Source organism: Calonectris borealis, chromosome W (genome assembly GCF_964195595.1).
Source record: "Calonectris borealis chromosome W, bCalBor7.hap1.2, whole genome shotgun sequence".
Lineage (NCBI taxonomy): Eukaryota > Metazoa > Chordata > Aves > Procellariiformes > Procellariidae > Calonectris > Calonectris borealis.
This window is the reverse complement of record NC_134351.1, coordinates 42,172,314-42,197,660: the sequence shown is the minus strand read 5'-3', so window position 1 is coordinate 42,197,660 and position 25,347 is coordinate 42,172,314. Positions and strand designations below refer to the sequence as shown.

The following is a 25,347-nucleotide window of genomic DNA, read 5'->3' as shown; positions in this document are numbered from 1 at the left end:
GTCAAGACAGCCACCTACCATCACATCTCCCACAAGTCCTTCTCTATTCACAAACAACAAGTCTAGGAGGGCATCTTTCCTAGTTGGCTCACTGAGTACTTGGTGATAAGAAGTTATCTTCCACAAACTTTAGGAGTTTCCCAGACTTGCTCGTCACAGCAGTATGGTATTCCCAGCTGATGCCTGGGAAGTTGAAATCTCCCATAAGGACAAGGGCTACCAATCCAGAGATTTCTCCTAATTGCCTATAGAATAACTCAATCAGTGCTATCATCCTGGCTGGGCGATCGGTAGCAGACACCCACTACGACAACTCCTTTGTTTTCCATCCCCCTAATCCTCACCCAGAGGCTCTCAACCACATCATCACTAACTGTAAGGGCTGTACAATCAAACCTCTCCCTTACATACAGTGCAACTCCTCCACCTCGCCTGCCCTGCCTATCCCTCCTGAACAGCCTGTAACCCTCCATCCTAGCACTCCAGTCGTGGGACTCATTCCACCAAGTCTCACTAATACCAATGAGATTGTAGCTCTGGGAGCTGACCAACACTTCCAGTTCATCCTGTTTGTTTCTCATACTGCGTGTGTTGGTGTACAAGCATTTCAGATACGCTCCTGAGCCCTCCGTGCTCCCAGGAGCAGTGTAAATGTTCCCACTAGCATTGCCACCCTCAGGCAATGCCATGCCAACCCCTTGGCTTACCTACTGCAATCCTGTTGGTATCCCCTTCCCCCATCAATTCCAGTTTAAAGCTCTCTCGATCAGTCCCGCTAGCTTACGCCCAAAGATGTGTTTTCCCCATTGGGATCCCGAGAGGCCCCAGCATACCTTGTGTCTCTAAGGCTCTTCCATGGTTTAAAAACCCAAAGTTTTGGCAGAGGCACCAGTCCTGGAGCCAGGTATTGATATCCTGGGCTCGCCTGTTTCTTCCAAAGTCTCCCCCCATTACTGGGAGGATCAAGGTAAACACTGCCTGTGCTCCTAAATTTTTTAGCATTCTTCCCAGGGCTCCGAAATCTCTTTCAGACTTTTTGTTGCGACATCATTAGTACTCACGTGAAAGAGCAAGAATAGATAGTAGTCTGAAGGTTGTACTAAGCTTTTCAGTCACCTGGTGACATCCCTAATTTGTGCCCCAGGGAGGCAGCAAACTTCCCTGAAAAGAAGGTCCGGTCTGCAAACGGGTGCTTCCATTCTGCACAGGAGGGAATCACCAATAACCATAACTCGCCATTTTTTCTTCTCGGCGCTGGTCTTCATGCAGGTTTTGTTGTGAGGGGTTGGTCTCTCTGACCTTGGCAAGACTGCTTGTGCAGGTTCCTCCTCTATCTCATTATGCGCTTCGTCTACCGTACCCAGGACCTCATACCTATTCTGTAAGGGTATCTTAGAGGGTAAGGAGGGGTTTCTCTTACCACTCCGTGCTGTAACCTTCTTCCACCCCTCCTTATCCCTTGTAATGTTGCCTTCCTCCTGGCACAAAACAGATCCTGGTCCTGCCTCCATAGTGGCCATGCTGAGTTGGCTTGCATGCATCAGAAATGGCAAAGTACAGCTCCATTGATCAATCTCCTTCTCAAAATCTTGAATACTACTCAGTCTGCCCACCTCCTCCTGCAGGTCGGCCACCAAGCAGAGCAGTTCATCTATCCGGTCACACCTCCCACAGGCTTGCCTGCTATCGCTTTCCACCTCCAGGAACATCCCTTTGCACATGCCACAGCCAGAAACCTGAGCGGTCGCATGCTTTGACAGGAGCTCTGTGTGTGGCTGCATTGGTTCTACCAGGTGCTAGAAGCTCAGGAGAAGCAGAGGACACTGCTTTTTGCCAGGTGATCACCATGCTGCCTACCACCCCACACCTGCTCGCTGGGAAATATATATGCTCGTCTGTTGCAATCAGCTGGGCTGATTGTTTTTGCCTGTTTAAATCTCCCACACTGCTGGGTGCAGGCTCCGCCCCTTGTTGTCTCATCCAATCAGTGGGTCCAGGGTCAGTTGCTCAGGGAACGCCCCCTGTTCAGACAAGCCTCTCCTTGTCCATGTGTGTCCCGCCACTGCTTGCTGCCGCCACTGCTGGTGCTCCTCGCACTGCTCCGGCATCTGTTGCAATCAGCTGGGCTGATATAAAAAAGATTATTTCTGTCTTCAGTATTTAAAAAAAAAATATTTTGTCCATAAAGCTTTAAAAGCATTACAGAGGACAGTGCAATTATGTGCAAGTTGCCCTCAGTTGGGAGCATAATCCAAAGCTTGATTTAATTAGTGAAGAGTCAAGTCTTACATTTCCTTTGCTATTATTCCCAAAACTTGCGCTGTTATTCCCATTTTATTTTGTGTATGTTATAAAAACATTGCAACATGACACACATCCATTTTTAACTAAAACAAGCCATAAAGATATTTTTCAGTCTCTTCCTAAGCTTTTTCATATTTTTGGAATAACAGTAGTTACAGAATACCCTATTCTCCTATGAATTTAGGTTCTCAGAAGCCTGATAGTATTACTTGCCGTTTCCAGGAAGAATTCTAAAGATTTTTAATTGGAGAAGCATATTTAAGATCACAGGTAAAACTAAGAATAGTTGTTTTCAGAGAGAAGTACAGTACTGCAGATAGAGTAGTTTTTAGATACTCCATCCTTTCCACTGAACAGCAGTCCTAGGTATAAAATACCAAATCCTCCTGCTGATACACTTGCAATGAGCTCCAGACAATGACTTCCAAAGAATTAAAGCTCCAGAGTACATAAAATTTGGATGCAAAATTTTAGCAACTGAACTTAGACTGCAAGTTCAATTTTTTCAACCAGGCTTTTGAAGTGTATGCCAATGCATAGCAAAGGTTATTGTCTGGATTTTGGGGGGATTTTCTGAATGGCTGTTTACAGAAGGACTGAGCTAATTAAAATAATCAAACCAAATGTACACATAAAACGCACATAACAAACAAGTTCATCAAAGTTTGCAGTTACTCTAAGAAACAAACAGTAAACACACACAAAAAACCAAAAAAAGATACTGGGAAGTAAAACACAGGGTGTTTAAAACACAAGAAATAAAAAGGAACACACTCATAACATGTTTCATGCTGTCTTCTAGGCCTGTGAAGAGCTGCTCATATCAAGTGAGCCACATAATTTCTCTTTAAACTCCGTTTAAGACAGTCTTTTACCTACGTGCAGAGAGCCTGTGTACCCGAGTACCTGAGTGCAGAGAGCACACCAGAAGGCTAAGACCAGCACGCTACAGATTGGCTGTCTTGGCCTCCTTTCACTCATATCAGTTATCTTCGTTTACACTTAGGTTAACAGCTCCTAGGACAGTAACAATTACTTTTATCAAGTTCATTTACACTGCCTACCAAAATGCACCTCAAATGCACTACCTGTAATACAAGTCCGCAGAAAAGGAAAAGAACTGAACTACTGGGTAAGAAAAATTGTAGTAGTATTTTAATGTAGCCAAGTGAGCCAAAACATTATTTCCATGTATGCATCATTACTGAACAATGCATCTTCTCTCCTCCCACACAAAATTCTAAATAGAAGTCTCAGCAGAACTGTATGTGTGTGTGTGTACATATATATATATATATATAAAAAAAACTTGTTGGAATATCAAAAGGCTCAGGCTTAAAGCTGCCAACAACTCTGACAACAATGTATGGCGCACCAGATCTCTTCTGAAAGCTCAAGAGGGAGATGTCAATTAGAAACTATGCATCTCCTTTTCTGTAAACAAGACAAACATATGTGTAACATGATGGTAAAGTTGCTTTTATTTTAAGATGGTACTTGTCTGATCACCTTACCTTACTGTGTGACATGGCTGTGCCACTCCTGAGTTACACTATCACACCAAATGAGTGCCCAAAAAAACAGGTTTGAATTTAGTATATTACTTGGAATAGCACAGCCACAAATAAGCTACAGAAATCATAGCAAACAAGGGCTAATTGTATAGGAGTGCTCATTGTATAGAGTGCTAGGCTTTTTTCTGCTGTTAGTAACACAGAAATAAGTATTTACGTTGTAATGCAACTTGATGAATAAAATAGATGTGTTCGCCATATTTCAAAGTTAATATGGCAGTCTGGGACTCCTTCCCTTTGGAAAGGGGCAATATAACTAAAAGATAAATTCACTAATGAATCACTGATCAGTTGGAACATGGTAACTCTGAACAAAGACTTCTAGGCAACACCTCACCCTGAAGGCTTGGCAAAGAGCTCTATTTTACTCATGTCCTAATGAGTTCTAAGTAACTTTTTTTCTGCAGGAGTCAGATCAAAAAAAAAATAATCCAAAGCCAGAAGACTGAGAAGATACATTACATAAGTGTTCATGCCATGCCATAAAATACATTAACTTTTGGTCCACAGACCCTCTTTTCTTCCGTGCTTCTGAACTATGCTATTAGTCAGGAAAACATATTCAAGAACCTCAAAACTGACAACCGCCTAGACAAACTAATATTTGCATACAATGAAAACATTTACTTAGCAGGTATTATGACACTACTCTTAAAAACCCTTTCTTTGTGTAAGGTTTGCAATATCAGGACACATAGACCTAGCCAAACACCCACTCCGCTAAAGAACAAGTATTCTTCTACAAAAACAAAGGTGAAAATTTGATGGGAAGAAAAAAAATTAAAAGGTATAATTAACTTCACTCTGAAGTCAACTCATGGGAATCACAACATCAGCACTGAATTAGTACTCTTACCAGTTGTACAATGCATTTGGCATGGTAGAAGATATTCTCAAATGTCTGATATTAATCTAATATTAAGACATTTAAAAATCTAATTCAAAGGGAGTAAAGCATTGTGACAATACCAGATTCAAAGGACTGGTAAGGGTGAATTTACTTTTTAAAGCTGAAATGAGCTAATGGCTTGCTTCTACTGAAAGGAGATCCCACTTCCCATCCCTCTTCCTTTTCTTCTTCCAACTCCACCCCAGTTCCTTATTCCTTCTACTCTCAGGTGCACTCTTCCTCCACTGCACTGGCTTTGGTATTTCTCAGACCCTTCAACAAACTAGCTTTCTGCGAGATACTCAGTTATTTCTGCAGTTTCTCTTGGGTTAATTTACTGAGGTTTACTGAGTTGAATCAGCATACCGCAAGGACAGAGAAGCACAACAGGAAGGAAAACAAAGCTGAAAGCAGAAGGACGGAAAGAGATATGATCCCTCCCTTTCAACACCAGCAAGCTGATGATCCAGTGCTTCAGCTCCCTGCAACAGCACAGCTGATGAGCCGCCTTTAAACCTTAGAAAACAGCTGATAGGTAACTCAAATGGCCCTCTGTGTGATTTCCCAAGGCTGGTATGCTTCAAAATGTTTTCAACCTCTACAGCACCTTATACAACGGTGAAATCATGGAAAATCAGGTCTAAGGAGGAAACAGCATTATGCATGACTAAATACAATTTTTAAAGTTTCTAAGCTAAAATAATAATTTTTTTATTTAAAAGTTGAATACAACATCCCAAAAAGCCCAAAAGAAAAAACACATTTACAGCCAACTATTACTAATAAAAGACTAGCTAAAATATCAATCATCGAATCATAGAATCATTTAGGTTGGAAAAGACCTTTAAGATCATCAAGTCCTACTGTAAACCTAACACTGCCAAGTCCACCAAGAAAACCATGTCCCGAAGTGCCACATGTACACATCTTTTAAATACTTCCAGGGATGGTGACTCAACCACTTCCCTGGGCAGCCTGTTCCAAGGCCTGACAACCATTTCAGTGAAGAAATTTTCTCCTAATATCCAATCTAAACCTCCCCAAGCACAACTTGAGGCGGTTCCCTCTCATTCTATCACTTGTTACTTGGGAGAAGAGACCGACACCAACCTCACTACAACCTCCTTTCAGGTACTTGTAGAGCATGATGAGGTCTCCCCTCAGCCTCCTCTTCTCCAGACTAAACAGTCCCAGTTCCCTTAGAGCTCCTAATAGGACTTGTGCTCCAGACCCTTCACCAGCTTCGTTGCCCTTCTCTGGACACGCTCCAGCACCTCCATGTCCTTCTTGTAGTGAGGGGCCCAAAACGGAACACGGTATTCAAGGTGCGGCCTCACCAGGGCCAAGTACAGACGCATGATCACTTTCCTAGTCCTGCTGGCCACACTATTTCTGATACAGGCCAGGATGCTATTGGCCTTCTTGGCCACCTGGGCACACTGCTAGCTCATATTCAGCCGGGCTGTCAACCAATACTCCCAGGTCCTTTTCCGCTGAGCAGCTTTCCAGCCACTCTTCCCCAAGCCTGTAGCGTTGCATGGGGTTGTTGTGACCCAAGTGCAGGACCCGGCACTTGGCCTTGTTGAATCTCATACAGTTGGCCTCGGCGCATCAGTCCAGCCCGTCCAGATCCCTCTGCAGAGCCTTCCTACCCTCGAGCAGATGAACACTCCCGCCCAGCTTGGTGTCGTCTGCAAACTTACTGAGGGAGCACTCGATCCCCTCGTCCAGATCATTGATAAAGATATTGAACAGGACCGGCCCCAAAACTAAGCCCTGGAGAATACTGCCTGTGACCAGCCACCAACTGGATTTAACTCCATTCACCATAACTCTATGGGCCCAGCCATCCAGCCAGTTTTTTACCCAGCAAAGAATACACCTGTCCAAGCCACGAGCAGCCAGTTTCTCCAGGATAATGCTGTGGGAAAGAAACATCAAGAAACTCCTGAAATCCCATATGTCATGGTTTAACCCCAGCCAGCAACTAAACACCATGCAGCTGCTCACTCACACCCCGCCCTCCGGTACGATGTGGGGGAGAATCGGGAAGACACAAGTAGGAAAACTCACGGATTGAGATAAAAACAGTTTAATTATTGAAATGAAACGAAATAGAACAGTAATAACAACAATGATAACAACAACAATAGCAGAACATACAAAGCAGGCGATGCACAATGCAACTGCTCACCGACCCGCTGACCGCGTGTCACAAACGGGGGAGAGCCCCCCCCCTCAGTTTTTATACTGAGCATGACATCACATAGTATAGAATACCCCACTGGGCAGCTGGGTCAACCACCCCGGCTATGCTCCCCCCCACGACAGCTTCCACTGCACTTGGCAGAGAATGGGAGGCCGGAAAAAAAAAAGCAAGCACCACCCAACAACAACAGGCCATCAACGCTCCTCTCATACCAAACCCAAAACACAGCACACCCCCCAAGCTACTGGGAAGAAAGTTAACTCTGTCCCAGCTGGAACCAGGACAGTATCCACCCCTTATTCTACACCATCTACATCACGCCCAGGTCTCACACTTTCCCATACATTCCAATTAATCACCACCACTTTTCCTGCCTTTTGATATATACACACACAGAGATACAACTCCATTAGTCTAAGGGCCATCCCTCTAAAATGTCCACTGAGTTCATTTAGTCCATGACTTTGGGCTCCATCTGTCATAACAGTCCTTCAGGGCAGGAGAGATGGTGTGTGGTGTTGGACTGTTGCATGCTAAGGCCAGTTCTGGTTCCATTATCGCTGCACTCGTCTGGTTCTATCAGCATTGCACTTTGCTCGGTTTCATAAGAGTTCATTCTAGATTAATCTGGGTGATTCTAACTGCAATACCATTGATATGACATATAGCAACCACAAGAGTGATGACACACAGTATTATATAGAAATTAACATCATACAATTCAGTTCATTGGCTATTTTCACCCAAAATCAAATCCTCTTTGAGGTACACACCGGACTTCCCCATCCTTTCGCATTACCCACCAAGTGCACCCAGGTCCTTGAGCAAAAGCAATCCCACGGATGGGTTTTCCCTTGCCAGAGGCAGGAGTAACCCAGACTGTCTTCCCCAGCATATTTCTCATATGCACGACAGGGACTTTATCTCCATCTACAGTACGTAAGGGTTTTGATTGGGCAGGGCCAGCTCGAGTGACAGATCCCCTGGTGTTCACTAACCAGGTGGCTTTTGCTAAATGTGTATCCCAATGCTTGAATGTCCCACCACCCATTGCCCTCAGCGTAGTCTTTAGCAGCCCGTTGTATCGTTCGATTTTTCCGGAGGCTGGTGCATGGTAGGGGATGTGATAGACCCACTCAATGCCATGCTCTTTGGCCCAGGTGTCTATGAGGGTGTTTCGGAAATGAGTCCCATTGTCTGATTCAATTCTTTCTGGGGTGCCATGTCGCCATAGGACTTGCTTTTCAAGGCCCAGGATGGTGTTCCGGGCGGTGGCATGGGGCACGGGATATGTTTCCAGCCATCCGGTGGTTGCTTCCACCATGGCGAGCACATAGCGCTTGCCTTGTTGGGTTTGTGGGAGTGTGATATAATCAATCTGCCAGGACTCCCCATATTTATATTTCAGCCATCGTCCTCCATACCAAAGAGGCTTTACTCGCTTGGCTTGCTTGATTGCAGCGCATGTTTCACATTCGTGGATAACCTGTGCAATAGCGTCCATGGTTAAGTCCACCCCTCGATCATGAGCCCATCTATATGTTGCATCTCTTCCTTGATGGCCTGAGGCGTCATAGGCCCAGCGAGCTATAAATAATTCACCTTTATGTTGCCAGTCCAGATCCACCTGGGCCACTTCATTCTTAGCAGCCTGGTCCACCTGCTGGTTGTTTTGATGTTCCACAGTGGCCCGACTCTTGGGTACGTGAGCATCTACGTGACGTACTTTTACAGTCAGGTTCTCTACCCGGGCAGCAATATCTTGCCCCAATGCGGCAGCCCAGATGGGTTTACCTCTGCGCTGCCAGTTGTTCTGCTTCCACTGCTGCAACCACCCCCACAGGGCATTTGCCACCATCCATGAGTCAGTATAGAGATAAAGTACTGGCCATTTTCCTCGTTCAGCAATATCCAAGGCCAGCTGGATGGCTTTCACCTCTATAAACTGGCTCGACTCACCTTCTCCTTCAGCAGTTTCTGCGACTTGTCATATAGGACTCCATACAGCAGCTTTCCACCTCCGATGCTTTCCCACAAGGCGACAGGACCCATCAGTGAACAGGGCATATTGCTTCTCATTTTCCTAGGATACTGCGGTTTCCTATTCGGGCCCGTTGTGTGATCAGCACGACCCACTTACTCCACGTAGCATCGGTTGCATGATGTGTAGAGGGGACCCTCCCTTTGAACATCCAGCCCAGCACCGGCAGTTGGGGTGCCAGGAGGAGCTGTGCTTCAGTACCAACCACTTCCGAAGCAGCTCGAACCCCTTCATATGCTGCCAATATCTCCTTCTCAGTTGGAGTGTAGCGGGCCTCGGATCCTCTGTATCCCCGACTCCAGAACCCTAAGGGTCCACCTCGAGTCTCCCCTGGTGCTTTGTGCCAGAGGCTCCAGGTAGGGCCATTCTCCCCGGCTGCGGTGTAGAGCACATTCTTTACATCTTGTCCTGCCCGGACTGGCCCAAGGGCTACTGCCTGAACTATCTCCTGTTTAATTTGTTCAAAGGCTTGTCGTTGCTCAGGGCCCCATTTGAAAATGTTCTTCTTCCTGGTCATTTGGTAGAGAGGGCTTACGATCTGACTATAATCTGGAATATGCATTCTCCAAAAGCCCACAACGCCTAAGAAAGCTTGTGTTTCCTTTTTGCTAGTTGGTGGGGACATGGCTGTTATTTTGTTGATCACATCCATTGGGATCTGACGACGTCCATCATGCCATTTTCTTCCTAAAAACTGGATCTCCTGTGCAGGTCCCTTGACCTTACTTTGTTTTATGGCAAAACCAGCTTTCAAAAGAATCTGGATTATTCTTCTCCCCTTCTCAAACACTTCTTCTGCTGTGCTGCCCCATACAATGATGTCATCAATGTACTGCAGGTGTTCCGGAGCCTCACCCTGTTCCAGTGCAGTGTGGATCAGTCCATGGCAAATGGTAGGGCTGTGTTTCCACCCCTGGGGCAGTCGGTTCCAGGTGTACTGGACGCCCCTCCAAGTGAAAGCAAACTGTGGCCTGCACTCTGCCGCCAAAGGGATTGAGAAGAACGCATTAGCGATATCAATTGTGGCATAACACTTGGCTGCCTTTGACTCCAGTTCATACTGAAGTTCTAGCATGTCCGGCACGGCAGCACTCAGTGGCAGCGTGACTTCGTTCAGGCCACGGTAGTCCACTGTTAGTCTCCACTCTCCATTACACTTTTGCACTGGCCATATGGGACTGTTAAATGGTGAGCGAGTCTTGCTTATCACTCCTTGGCTCTCCAGTCGACGAATCAGCTCATGGATGGGGATCAGAGAGTCTCGGTTGGTGCGAAATTACCACCAGTGCACTGCTGTGGTAGCGATTGGTACCTGTTGTTCTTCAACCCTCAGCATCCCCACAACAGAAGGGTCCTCTGAGAGACCAGGCAAGGTGGACAGCTGTTTGATTTCCTCCGTCTCCAGGGCAGCTATACCAAAAGCCCACCGGTACCCTTTTGGGTCCTTGAAATACCCTCTCCTGAGGTAGTCTATGCCAAGGATGCACAGACCCTCTGGGCCAGTCTCAATGGGGTGCTTCTGCCACTCATTCCCGGTTAGGCTCACTTCGGCCTCCAATACAGTTAACCCTTGGGATCCCCCTGTCACTCCAGAAATACAAATAGGTTCTGCCCCTTTATAGCTTGATGGCATCAGGGTACACTGTGCACCGGTGTCTACGAGAGCCTTATACTCCTGTGGGTCTGATGTGCCAGGCCATCAAATCCACACAGTCCAGTAAACCTGGTTGTCCCTTTCCTCCACCTGGCTGGAGGCAGGGCCCCTCTAGTCCTGGTCATCATATTCGCTACCCACTTCTTGTAAGTATGAATCAGAAGTCTCTTCATTAAGATCGGAAGTGGAATCAGCCCCTCTACTCTTTCTGGGGAACTGCTCCCTGGAGACCGGAGCAGCAGTTTTCCTGGGAGAACCCCCTTGTGTGATTGTTTTTCCTTGCAACTCACGTACCTGTGCCTCTAGGGTCAACGTAGGTTTTCCATCCCACTTCCTCATGTCCTCTCCGTGGTCACACAGGTAAAACCACAGGGTGCCCCAGGGTGTGTACCCACGATATCTTCTCTCTTGAGCAGAGGGACGCTTGCTCCTAATGGCTGAGACACTGGTCTGTACAGGTGGGGGGTAGGACATATCCTCTTTGAGTTGCTGGACCTCCTGAGACAGTTTCTCCACAGCAGAGACACAGGCCCGTAGGGAGGAAGAGAGACTTTCTTCATACAGCCGGAGTTGGCCAGCCAGTTCATCCACTGTTTGTTCCTCTCCATCTCTCCAGGTCATTATTGCCAATGAGTTTGCATGTGACGCTGGTGCGGTCCGTACAAACTTCCGCCACATGGGTCGGGTGCATTTGACTTCATCTGGCTCTTTGGGTAACTGCTCGTTGTTCAGGTCACTATAAATCACCTCCAGCACGGCTAATTCCTTCAGGTACTGGATACCTTTCTCCATGGTGGTCCATTTGCCTGGGTGACATATAACATCTTCCTTGAAGGAATACCTTTCCTTCACGCCTGACTATAGTCACCTCCAGAGGCTGAGGGCCTGTGTCCCTTGTCCAATCGCTTTGTCAACGCCCCCTTCCCTAGAAAGGGATCCCAGCTGCTTGGCTTCCCTACCCTCTAATTCCAGGCTACTGGCCCCGTTATCCCAGCATTGGAGTAGCCAGGTGACAATGTGCTCGCCTGGACGATGACTGAAGTCTTTCCGCATATCTCGCGGCTCACTCAGGGATGGGGATCGGGTTACCATCTCATTTATGGGTTCTGCGTCTTCCTCCTCCTGTTGTCGTGATCGCCCTGGTTCATCTTCATCCCTTACTAAACGAGCTGATTTCCTTGTGCATTTTCTTTTTTGTATAGGGGCGACTGATACCAGCACCGGTTGGTTCTCTGTCACGGGGGGTGGGGTAGTCGCGGTGCCTGCCGTGGGGGGTGGGGTAGCCACAGGGCCTGTTGTTTTGTCATCAGATGCAGAGACCTTTTCTTCCCCTTGAGGGTTCTGAATAGTGTTGAACAGGGCTCGGTAGGCATGGGCCAGGCCCCAGCACATTGCAGTGATTTGTGTCTCCCTAGAATGGCCAGGGTGACAACATACTTCTTCCAAATATTCCACTAATTTTTCAGGATTCTGCACTTGTTCAGGGGTGAAGTTCCAGAACACTGGGGGTGCCCATTGTCCTAGGCATTTGCCCATGCTATCCCACTCGCCCTGCCACTCATAACTATCCAGCCTTGGGGCAGATCTCTGGATGACATTCTTAAATTCCTTATTAACCTTGGACAAAACCGAAACAATATTCCCAAGAAATACCAATAGATGCATCTTAACTACCCAGGGATTTTCAAGGTACTGACAAATTATTTTAACGAAGGAGATGACATCATAGAGGAAGGTAGTGAAGGGGCCATCCTGTATTTCCTCCATAAAAAACCTCTCAGAGGAAGAGGTATAATTGCTAATGATCTCCATGAGGTGGTACCCAAAGTACAGTAACGGCTTCAGTACAAAACCCAAATACCAGATAACGCCCAATGCCAGCATTTTAGTAACACACCTCCCAGGCAAAACATCATTAATCACTGCAGAGCACAGCAGACTACAAAACCCAACACCAACCTTTAACAGGCACAGCAAAAACAAGAGCATGGTGCAGATCACATAAATTAATATCGAGAACAGATGAATCAATATTGTGACCAGCAACTGTTAACAGATATAAATTCCTTAATACACTCTAGTTAATCTGTCATTATCTCAACCGTTCGTGCCCCACGTTGGGTGCCAAAAAGGACTGTCGTGTTTTAACCCCAGCCAGCAGCTAAACACCACGCAGCCGCTCGCTCACCCCCCAGCTCCAGTGGGATGGGGGAGAGAATCGGGAGGGCGCAAGTAGGAAAACTCGCGGGTTGAGATAAAAACAGTTTAATAATGGAAATAAAACGAAGTAGAACAGTAATAATGAGAACAACAACAATAACAGAATATACAAAGCAGGTGATGCACAATGCAACTGCTCACCGACCCGCTGACCGCATGTCACAAACGGGGAGCAAGCCCCCCCCACGCCCCTGGTTTTTATACTGAGCATGATTTCACATGGTATAGAATACCCCATTGGCCAGCTGGGTCAACCACCCCGGCTATGCTCCCCCTCAACACAGCTTCCCTTGCACTTGGCAGAGCATGGGAGGCTTAAAAAAAAAAAAATAAAAATATGTCCCCCGTTGCAAGCACCACCCAGCAACAACCAAACCATCAATGGGCCATCAATGCTCCTCTCATACCAAACCCAAAACACAGCACACCCCCCAAGCTACTGAGAACCAGGACACCATATCATGCGCACTTTTTTTCCTCCTACTCTAACAGCAAATATCATGTAAATGGCAAGCTATTAAATCACTTTCATAACAGCACAACATTTCAGTTTAAATTACTATCAGGCGAACACAGATTTGTATTCTGTGGTGTTACCTGTTTGGGTTGGTTTTGTTCCTGTTTTCATGGAGAAATGAGGGGGAAAGGATACACAGATTAAATATTATGGAGAAATAAAATCCATGCATGATAAAGCAGCATAACAAAATACAGTTGAAATAATACATACAATTTACCTATTAATTCAACTCTTCCACGACTGCTCCAATATTGCAAGTAGTTTGGAATTTTTTAACTCCTCCCACATATGGATTTTTTGCTGAATTATACTACTCTGAAGTGACAAAAGAGTACAACTTAAAATCCTGACATCTGATGATTATAAACTAATATCACACTACTGAAGGCTGAATAATTTGGACTCTGAAGCCACAGTGCTATATGTAGAAAAATTATAAACTTTCAGAAACTTCTAAAACTGATCTACAGATTTTCTCCCTCAAAAGTTTATTTTTCTTTTTTTTATATTTCCTTAAAACAGATATAAAGCACAGTGTTATTTAAGGTTGTTTTTTTTTTTAAAAACAAGCCCTAATCCAAATTAGTTCTACTTTAAGCATGGGGTTCCACTAGAAAACCCACAGAGGTTCCTTCTAACATAATAATCTATGATTCTAAGTTATTGAAAAATCTTTATAATACCCTCTCCCCTAAAGTAGCTGAAAACAAGCCATAATGCAATGCTGTTATGTGAAAAGTTGTGCTACTACTCATTTTAGATGACCCATATAAATTGTCTGCAAGTCATCACAAACAAATGCTAACTGATTATTTAAACAACATTTTTCAAAGGAAAAGAAACATCCAGTTCCCTCACACCAATATCATAGCATTTTTTCCAAAAGAAGGTCATATAAATATTTGTCTACAAGTGCATTTTGAAAAGTACTATAACAGAAGCACAAAATAAACAACAATTTTCAGTATCACTTCAGAAAGCAGAGGTACTCAATTTACTTTCAGAAACAATAAAAAAGGTTGCTGAATGACTGGAAGTGTTTCATAACACCTTTTCAGGAGCAACTCATTTACAAAATATAGTACACTAAGCATTCAAATTTTTCTGAATGGGTAATGTTTGTCTGCCCCATATGTAACAAAAAAAAAAAATCTATACATTTGATAACTTTTACCATACAAATACCACAAACAGAAAAGAATAGATAGAAAGGAAATCCAGAGACAGGGTCTTACCAGTAAGAGGTTTTAACTGAAAACAACCTTGGCCAAAATGTTTGCAACTGGTCAGCTGGGTCATAGGCAGATACACCACCAGCATTCTATTTACATCTATTCTGAACGGCTCCAGATGATGATTTTCAAAAACTAGCTTGCCAGGGAAGCTGTCTTCACATTAAAATGCCTTTCTGCCTATGACCAGAAGAGTTAATCCAAAAGTAAAATCCAAACTGCACAAATGTTTTTTCAGCCTTGAGAAAAGAAGGCTTAGGGGAGACCTTATCACCATGTTCCAGTATTTAAAGGGTGGCTACAAAGAAGAAGGAGACTCCCTTTCTACAAGGAGTCACATGGAAAAGATGAGGGGTAATGGGTACAAGTTACTCCTGGGTAGATTCCAATTGGACACAAGATGAAAATTTTTCACAATGAGAACAATCAACCATTGGAATCATCTCCCCAGGGAAGTGGTGGATTCCCCAACATTGGACACTTAAGATTTGTCTGGACAGGGTGCTGGGCCATCTTGTCTAGACTGTGCCTTTGCCAAGAAAGGTTGGACCAGATGATCCTTGAGGTCCCTTCCAACCTGGTATTCTATGATTCTATGAAATGAGCCTCAAATAAGAGGTTATTAGGAATAAAGGACACAGTTGACAAGCAAGAGCTAGTAAACAAGGAGACTTTTGTGGAGACGTTGCAAGTTAAAATCTAGCACTGTGTGTTAAAATTCTTCATGAAGGCTTCAGACAAACTAGTAACAGTTTGGTTTATATTTCAGGCCCAAATTCTTCAGAAAATGGGAATTGGGCAAGTTTCAACAACAAACTAATTAAAACAAAAATACATTTCCCTTATTAATCTATACAGCTTATGACTGGAAGATACTATGAGATCATCTAATCTCCAGTCCAACAAATTTGGACTATTTTCTTTATTTTTATAATCCTGTTTCAAGTTATGCAAGGGCTTCAACAATTATTCTTAAAGACTAACCCATATTCTAGCAGATATCACCAGCAGATTTCTGATGAGATCATACTATTACTTCCTGTAAGGGCACAACAATTCTTTCTTCACCATTCTTAAAACATTCTTGCATGTTTGTTATTAAACAGCACTGCACTTAAAGCAGGGATTTTCAGTGAACTATCCAAGATCTTTGTTCTGAATGGTTACAGTGATGTTAGTACTATGCAAGATGTATGAGCAATTCAAATAAATTGTTCCAATGTATATGAACTTTGGCTCCCTTCCTCAAAAACTCTCAATCTTCTAATCTAGATCAGTATATATTACATGGTTAAACCTACAGTTGCTATTACCCTCATATGCCCCAGTAGCAGGACAAAACTTCTGGACACTCAATTTTTAACACAGTAAAATGTTTACAACAGCAGAATATCTTATTTATAAGCTTTTACTACATAGTAAATTAACAACAACTTGTGACAAATTTTTAAAAATAAACTTAATTTATTTTAGCTAGGGTTTGGTTTTGGGGTTTTTTTCCAGGATAGAGAGAAGAAACAATGTAACTGTTATATTACTGGCAACTCCCAAGTACTCCAGTTGCCCAAAAATCGCAAAATATGTTCTAGGTGCAGGTTCCTCTACAGAGTTCAATATATGTTCATTTGCTTCTCTTGCTTTTGTACAGTACTAAAAAAATACATTGTGGCCTTACAGAATCACACATAGTAGAATTATTGTATCACCAAATGTTAATAGTTGATTCTTCTCTGGAAAAAATAAAGGAGGAAGAGGAGGGAGTTAGACTCGATGATCCGTATGGGTCCATCCCATATCCACCCATATCCCAGATATCCACCTGCAGCCCATGGAGGACCCCACGCCGGAGCACGTGGAGGCGCCCGAAGGAAGCTGTGACCCTGTGGAGAGCCCGCGCTGGAGCAGGCTCCTGGCAGGACCTGTGACCCCGTGGAGTGGAGCCCACGCTGGAGCAGGTCTTCTGGCAGCACTTGTGACCCCATGGGGGACCCACACTGGAGCAGTCTGTTCCTGAAGGACTGCACCCCGTGGAAAGGACCCACGCTGGAGCAGTTCGTGAAGAACTGCAGCCCGTGGGAGGGACCCCGCACTGGAGCAGGGGAAGAGTGTGAGGAGTCCTCCCCCTGAGGAGGAAGGAGCAGCAGAGACAACGTGTGATGAACTGACCACAATCCCCATTCCCTGTCCTCCTGCGCCGCTCAGGGGGAGGAAGTAGAGAAATTGGGAGTGAAGTTGAGCCCGGGAAGAAGGGAGGGGTGGGGGGAAGGTGTTTTAAGATTTGGTTTTATTTTCTCATTATCCTACTCTGATTTTGATTGGCAATAAATTAATTTAATTTCCCCAAGTCAAGTCTGTTTTGCCCCTGATGGTAATTGGTGAGTGATCTCCCTGTCCTTATCTCGACCCACGAGCCTTTTGTTATATTTTCTCTCCCCTGTCCAGCTGAGGAGGGGGAGCGATAGAGCGGCTTTGGTGGGCACCCGGCATCCAGCCAGGGTCAACCCACCAGACATACTAAGCAACAGCTCAGATGTATATACATAACATCACTGAGTTAGTCAATACGTATCGTAAGTATATCATCATTCTCCTTCCCTCTCCTCCTATCCTATCTTTCTTCTCTCCCTACCATATTCCTTATGGCTAAGTTTTCATCTCCTGAAAAAATAAACAAGTTTGACAGATGTATCTTTAGTTGGACCTAATCCCCACTTTGACTGAAGTTCTCACCAATAACAGCAATTTCCTGGTGCACTGCAATGGTATGTTTCTACTAATATTAAAAAGGGATTCTAAAAGCACCTCCCCAAAGAAGAAAAATGGTAGGTGCAGCCATTTCTGAAAACCTCTGCTTTTCAGTAGCTTCTTCAGCTCTGTCGTAGCAATATTTACATATGTAAAGAACAACATAAACCTCATTGATCATCTGTAAGCAGTGTCTTGTCATATTATAGAAAGAAATGTAAAAAGATGCAATCATTAGAAAGAATCTGCTTTCAAATTCTAAACCTGCCTGTGCAATACTATCTCAGCCAGAAATGGAGGGGAAAAATAGTCACTGGATTTAGAAAGCAGTATTAAAAGGCATTGACTTGAAGGCCTTGAAGGTAGGATATTCAGTTAAAGATAAGGAAAATAAGGCCGGAAAAATTGAGAAAAAATATGCAAGAAAACAAAGTTAAACATGAAGACAAGACAACCCAACATCATCTCTAAAAGCTAAGAAATGAAGTGGGCTGTGAATCCCAAGGAGCACAATGGATTACAGAGTGTTTATTACATAGGTGGTACACACCTCTTCAAAATATTCTGGCATATGAAAATGCTGCAACTACATATCAACTAGAAAAACTTTAAACGAAAAATAGCGGAAAGTCTATCTCTACATCTAGGGAAACAAAAAATTAAAATTTTGAAGGGGAATATCAAATAAAATAATCTCATCATCAGAATACTTCCCCAACTAGAAGACAAAAATGGTTCCTCAATCCCAGTTCAGACAGTTAAATAGAGCATATATTGCATTTTATTTCCTTTTTTTTTTTTCTCCCAGGTATTTAGATAGGGAAATGAACTATGAGACTGGCAAGCTGCTGCCTTCAGTTTCTAAAAATTAAGTCTAAGCTTACTGACAAGGCATTAATAAAACAAGGCATTAATAAAACAAGGCATTAATAAAACAAGGCATGAAGTCTATCTACATATGTATGCCATAAGTGCACTGTAGAAAGGAGAAAAAAAAGAAAAAAAAATTACTTCAAATCCAAAACAAGCATCCTACTGAGACTGGAAAAGAGACAACACAAAAAGATTGACAAAAACAAAGGCAGTAGCCAAAAACCTAATTAACTTACAATCACAAGTCTATACATCTCTGAAGCAATTTGCAGCTACCTATAAAACAGAAGTAAAAGGGAAGGGCAGTAGAAAAAAAAAATAAACATTTACTCAAGCAGATATCAAATAGAAGAAGGATAAAAGATAAAAGATTTCCAGTTAAAAGGTAAATTGTTATTTTGCTTAGGACTTAGAAGGTTTTCATACACAGACTAAAGAGAGAAGCAAATACTGTGATAATGTGGTCTAATATCCTTTAAACACTGAATACCTAGAAGCCATTTTAAAGCATGTATTTTAAAATGGTATGTAATCACACCTTAGACTTTCAGCAACTGTAAGTCCACCATATGATTAAGCTGTTGCATATTTAATTATCCTTGCTGCTATAAGGGTCCAAGAATCTCAAGTGATACAGCCCTCTCTACCTTATATCCACGTCTTCCATGAGTATCACATCATAATTGTTTAACTTGTAACATGTATTTACATATACAGAACACATTTCGGAAACTCACTGAAACACTTTGAAAACAAAATATTCGTGTGACTTGGATTTTTATTATTTGCAGAAAAGGGGAGGGGGGGAACCACTCCACATTTAATTCTGCTTATCTGTAAAAGTATTGCTATATCCTTACTATTGGGTTTGATGCTTGCAGGAGTCAGGTGTGAACTTCCAAAACTTAAAATAGCGAGCCTTTAAAATATTTATTAACTTAGGACTAGTTTGTAACAACCAGAAATAACTGCTAATGACTCCAGCTGGAGATTAGATAAATAAAAATATGATGGCTGTAACAAGAGTACAGAAGAGAACTTTTTCTGCCTTCTAGATGCAAAGTTCAAGATTTTAGAAATACTGGCCAAGAAGCTGGAATCCCAAATAAGGATTCCATGGCATCCTCTCTGTTGAAATAATAACATCTTTTTATCTGGTCATTAACTGATTCTGTATCATGTCTCCATTTGGGAGCTCAGACCTCTAGCTGAGAACATGAGGAATTTTTTTTAAACAGGCATAAACTTAACGGGTTGGTTATCTATGAGCCACAGTCTCTCCAGGGGTATACCTGCTGCGGCACAAACATAACCACGGCCACAGACGCTTTGAGATGTACCTGCTCTGGCATGGGCTTATCCACGGCCACAGACGCTTCAGGGTGTCCTGCTACCATGTGGACTCATCCACAGGTCACAGTCCCTTTGACTCGAGTTCACACTGGAGTTCCAGCCTGTCCAGTACAGCAGCACAGAAACAGCAGCGATGCCCTGGCCATCTGCCAGCCCAGGCACATCCCCATTGCTGTTATCAAAATGTTCCCAGGCCCAGCACAGTAAGATGATAAGCAGTACAGCACTACAGCAAGCAGCAAAAGCAAAATGCAGCCACTAACGACCACTAGACTCTAATGTACAGTAAGGCAAGTAAGCCCCATGGCAAGCACAGGAGCCTGCCAATTAATAGCTAAATAGGAATAACAGCTATAAATTCAATCTAGCACATTCCAATCAAACCTGTCGTTATCTTGAACCCTTCGAGCCCCATTCTGGGTGCCAAAAAGGACTGTCGTGGTTTAACCCGGCAGGCAGCCAAACACCACGCAGCCGCTCGCTCACTCCCCCACAGTGGGATGGGGGAGAGAATCGGAAGGGTAAAAGTGAGAAAACTCATGGGTTGAGATAAAGACAGTTTGACAGGGAAAGCAAAAGCCATGCGCACAAGCAAAGCAAAACAAGGAATTCATTCACTACTTCCCATCAGCAGGCAGGTGTTCAGCCGCCTCCAGGAAAGCAGGGCTCCATCACGCATAATGGTTACTTGGGAAGACAAACGCCATCACTCCGAACGTCCCCCCCTTCCTCCTTCTTCCCCCAGCCTTATATGCTGAGCATGATGTCATATGGCATAGAATATCCCTTTGGTCAGTTGGGGTCAGCTGTCCCAGCTGTGTCCCCTCCCAACTTCTTGTGCACCCCCAGCCTACTCGCTGGCAAGATGGTGTGAGAAGCAGAAAAGGCCTTGACTCTGTGTAAGCACTGCTCAGCAATAATGAAAACATCCCTGTGTTATCAACACTGTTTTCAGCACAAATCCAAAACATAGCCCCATACTAGCTTCTATGAAGAAAATTAACTCTATCCCAGCCAAAACCAGCACAATGAACAAGGGCTCCAAAAAAGTGTTTATTAGTTTTCAAAAATGAGGTAGAACAATATTTACTCCTTTAGATACAAGTTTTTACTTTAACATAAATTAACTGTTCTTAAGTTAATCCAGAATTAATAGTTTTATTTGAAAAAATAAAAATATGTGCTATTTCAAAACTGCAAATTATGCAGTAGAAATTAATTCCAGGTCATACAGTTCCTCTACAACTATTTTTCTTCCTCATCTTGGATCTGTTTTTACTTGCAACATTCTTCTGGCTTATTAAAGGTTTATAATTGAGACAGAGATAAAAATGCCTATTACAAAGAGCAGCAATTATTAACTGCCGTGAAAATAAACTGGTTTGTGTGTAACTTATGGAAAGCAACAGATGGCCAAGTAGGGGATGCTGAAACAATGAACAGAAGAGGTTTTGTTGCTCACTTTGCTTCTCCACCCCAAAGAACATAATCAACAGAAACTGCAAGCATTTCTCAAGTAATATTCTAACTGCGCAGAGGAATTTGTCCTGGAAAAATAAATATATGAAATAATTATAAACCGCAGAAGAATTTTTTGAAATGTTAAGCCAAAGTCTTGGAGTTCTAAACTTGTTTTTTGCACAATTTTATATTAATGAAAACCCTCCATATTTATTATGCTCCTTGATACTATTTCGGTTGCCAATGCTGCTCAATCCCTTCCCCTTTTCCCCAAAAGTTCTAATAAGAGGTAAAATCATTTAAAATTGCAGGAATCCAACATTCCCAACAGCTAACAGGCAGACTTCAAGTACAGGTGGAAAAGTAAATTAAAGTGAGAGATGAAACATTGATTCAGTAGGTTTTCTTGAAAGTATGAAAAACCTTTACTTCAGAAATACCTAGCAATACTCATCAGCCATTGCTTCATTTGCTTAGAATTGCAAATGACAAACAATATCAGTATTTGCTTAAAAGACAGACATTTCCTGTGGACTAAGTAAACCACTAACAGATAAGGAAAAGAGAAACCTGAGAGCCAAAAGGGAAAGAGCAGGTCATTCTATTGGTTTCTTTTCTTAAACGTGAACTACCTTTAATTAAAGAAGGATCGATTTACACAACTGACAGTAGTACAGCTGTACTGACTTTAGGTACACTACTGGATTGGTTATCATGGGAAAGGAAGGTTGTACTGTAGTCAAATACACAAATATGCTCTGCCATTTTGTCTGCACAAAGTTCTGAACATTAACAGAGAATAAGATGTTGTAGTTTAGAGATCCTGATGGATAAAGCTTGCGTTGCCTCTTGATAACTGATTTATTTTTTGCTGATTTGTTGCTGGTGCTAACAAAATAGAAGTTGAGATTCTCCAAGAAACAAATAGTTCTTACACAGTAATTCCGATTTAGCGTTTCCTCAGAAACACCATGCACTTTGAGTTAGGTACCCGGTTCCCAAACTCCACACGTTTAACAGGAACTTCTCTTGTCCTGCTCAGCTCCTATTAAAAACTGCTGAGCTGAAGGCCAAGTAAATCTAAGCACACGCTCCCAAGCATTCATGCAGTCAAAGAAAAAAGTGGATGACAATATGCTTTCATATTCTCTGGACTAAAACTACTGCAGAAGACTATTAGACTAATTACCGGCTGTATACCAAAATTAATGAAGATGAATTCAGCCCTTTAAACAGCCATGAAAAAAAAGAAAAATCACAATGATATATCCTAACACAACAGTTTGGAAATAAACTTGTTCCTGACAATGCTACATTGAGATGCCCTTATCACGATTTCATCACTGATAAAACAACAATTTTCTCATACTCTGTAACTCCATTCACTAAGGAAAAGCTGGGCCCAAATCCTACAGACTCAAAACTATGCCATCAAAAACAGCAAGCACATACACTCATACTCCATTGAGGGAGAAAAACCCAAAACGTTCACCACCACACATTTTTGAACACACAATATTGGCAGGATATATGTGGGCAGCTGAAGCAGCCAAACTTGATCTATATCCATACAATAGAATTTAGATGGTGTGTGCAAAAATAAAAAATTCCATAACATGATTCACATACATAGTCGCACCTAGATAGATCCAGGTACATTCTGGACCAAGGCCACCGAAACATAAACACAAGTGTAAAATTCTCCTTTTTCACTAGGAAAATCTGGGTCCTCATATACCTCAGTCCACAAAGACGTGAAAAAATTCTCATACACTGATGCTAGAAGTTAGCAGAACCTCCTCAACTACTTTTGTCTAAACAGTATATGGTATGACAAAAAGAGATGGCGTGTTCTGAAATATGCAAGTCTCGTCAGACACTAGCAATGGCGACGCAGTAAATACTCGCTAGGACCAGATAGCTTGCTTTTTAAAATCCCAACTGTAAGAACTTACCAGCTGAACAAGAGTTGTAGTTACTCCAGTTCCACTGGAAAACATCATCTCACTTGAAATGGCAGATTCAGTACCCAGAGCCTGTAGGAACTTAGAACTTTTTGGCCTCAAGTGCCTAAATTGTACTGTCAAAATAAACACCACATGTTGCTGCTCCCATTAAACAGAAAAATTCAGACTCCAACACATCCTGGTGCAAAGCAACGCAACAATAAAAATCTGGGAGCAAGACCTTGCCAAATCCATCAGATTCTTGTTCACAAACATCTAGGTTCAACTGCACAGAATAAAGTAGAGCCACACTTTGATGACTAGGGAAATCTGCACCTTCTTAAATCCCGGCCCTAGAGACCTTGGAAAGGTTAAGCCTCATTTTCTTACTTTGATTCTCAAAGCTTGCTCTTTTTTTTTTTTTAAACTAGACAGTTTTCCTGTACTTTTTTTTGTCCCATGGATCGATCAGTTCTGCAAAGGTAGAGGGGAGCAGCTGGAGAGAACAACTAAAGAAGATGTCACAGAGCAAGGAAAAGGTAACACTAAGGTGGAGATATCTGGACCATGCGGTAGCCTCACCTCCTGGATTCGCCTGCGGGCCCGCTGCAGAACCTCCTCGTACCCCTTTTGTCGCAGCTCACTCAGGCTCTCATAATACTCTTCGGGGTCATCAGTCTCAGTGAAGAGTACCTGCGAAAGAATCTTCCAGCCGCAGGTATCCAAGCTGTGGAGCAAGTAAACTTGCAGTTTGTAGCAGAGAGCGTCCATCTCCTGCTCGGATAGCTCCGGGGCTCCGAACAGCACCGTCCACACGCCCGAGGGCTCCTCGGGGAAGGCAGGCAGGTAGGGCTCCAGCTCCGAGTTCACCGAGCACAGCTGCTGGTGCATAGCCCGCAAGTCTTGGAAGGAGAAGAGGCCAGCCCAGCTGCACTCCTCCCCCGCGGGCTCCGCGTCGGGAGCGGCCGGCTCGGCTGCCTGCGGCGGCGAGGGCGGCAGAGCCAGCGCAGCGTCCGCCTCCTCCCCCAGCTCCAGCACTTCTATCTCTTCGGCGGCACCTGCCGCCTCCGGGCCCCGCTGCGGCCTCCGGGCCGGGCTGCTCTTGGCGCGCAGCGGGCTCTTCGGCAGTGCCTCGGCCGCCGCGCCCCGCTCGGAGCCCCGCAGCCCCGCCTCGGCGCGGAGATGCGAGGAGCCGCGCGCCAGGCCGGAGTCCGTGCCCCAGGCCGGGCCCCTGCTCACCGTGAGGATGCTGGCCTTGGGGGCGGCTCTGGCCTCGGAGCCGGCGGGGCCGCTGCGGTAGAGCTCGCGGGAGCCGCTGCGCTGGCGTTGCGCCGTGCGGTTGTGGCAGGTGATGGCAAACTTGCCCTCAATCTCGTTCCAGGCCACGATGAAGACGAATTTGTGCTTCTCCCGCTCCTGGAAGGCGTGAGGCCTCACGGCCACCCAGTCGGCCTCCAGCGTTTCCTCCAGAGCGAAGGCGGACATGGCGCTGCGCGGCTTCCCACGCACACACCCCACCCCCCGCTCCTGTCCCGTCCCGGCAGCCGCCCCCGCCTGCCCCGCTGCGCGCCAGCCGGCAACAGCTCCTCGCAGCCCCGCGCGCCGCCTCACTGCCCACCATCAGCCATCTTAGCGACGCGGGGACGGAGAAGGCGCTGAGGGGGAAGGATGCGCTGGATCCCGACCGAGGCGGCAGGGGTGGGGAGGGAGGACAGAAAGGAATCACTTCCTCTCTGCTCGGCGCCCGCTGCCGGGGAATCCCGCCGCTACCACCTCTGGTCATCAACCTTCCGCCGCAGCGGATAATGCCCGGTGCCCCCACACAGGTAATTCACGCGCGTCACGCGGGGCAGAATCTGTTTACAAGCGGCGGTGGCGCTGCGACAACTCAGCGCCAGCCCCGCCCCGCGGCCTCCCGAAGCCCCGCCCTTCCAACCCCGCGGGGCGCCTTCTTCATTGGCTGTCGCCCTGGTTTCCCCGGCGGAGGGAGGTGGGCGGAGCCTCGCGCTTCGCCCCGCCCCTTCTCCGCCGGCCACGCTCGCGATCTCCCGCCCTCACTTCTCGCTCTCCCATGGTGGGCGGGGGGAAGGGCGATGCCCCGCCCCTTCCCTCGGACGGACAACGCGGCCGTTCGGCCGCCGCGCGCTACATGCTGGAAAGGGCACGTGCCGGGCAGCGGCCATTAGGGGCCGGGGCCAGGGTCGGGGCCGGAGGCGGGGCTGCCACTTTTCTCGTACTTGCACCGTGGCTCCCGGGGGCAGGCTGGGGGGTAGTGGCCTCTGCTTCGGGCAGCTTCTGAGGCAGCGCTGGCTTTGCTTACCGCGGC

The 25,347-nt window shown here is 45.0% G+C and overlaps 1 protein-coding gene across 1 annotated transcript in view; it reads right to left on the bottom strand.

Annotated features, from left to right (window-relative positions):
• The window catches only part of LOC142075067 (junction-mediating and -regulatory protein-like), a 99,824-nt gene extending 75,318 nt beyond the window's left edge, over positions 1-24,506 (bottom strand). Inside the window, exon 1 of the mRNA XM_075136072.1 lies at positions 23,604-24,506. Coding sequence (XP_074992173.1) covers positions 23,604-24,506 — 903 coding nt within the window. The remainder of the gene's footprint in view (positions 1-23,603) is intronic.
• Between the last annotated feature and the right edge of the window lie 841 nt (positions 24,507-25,347).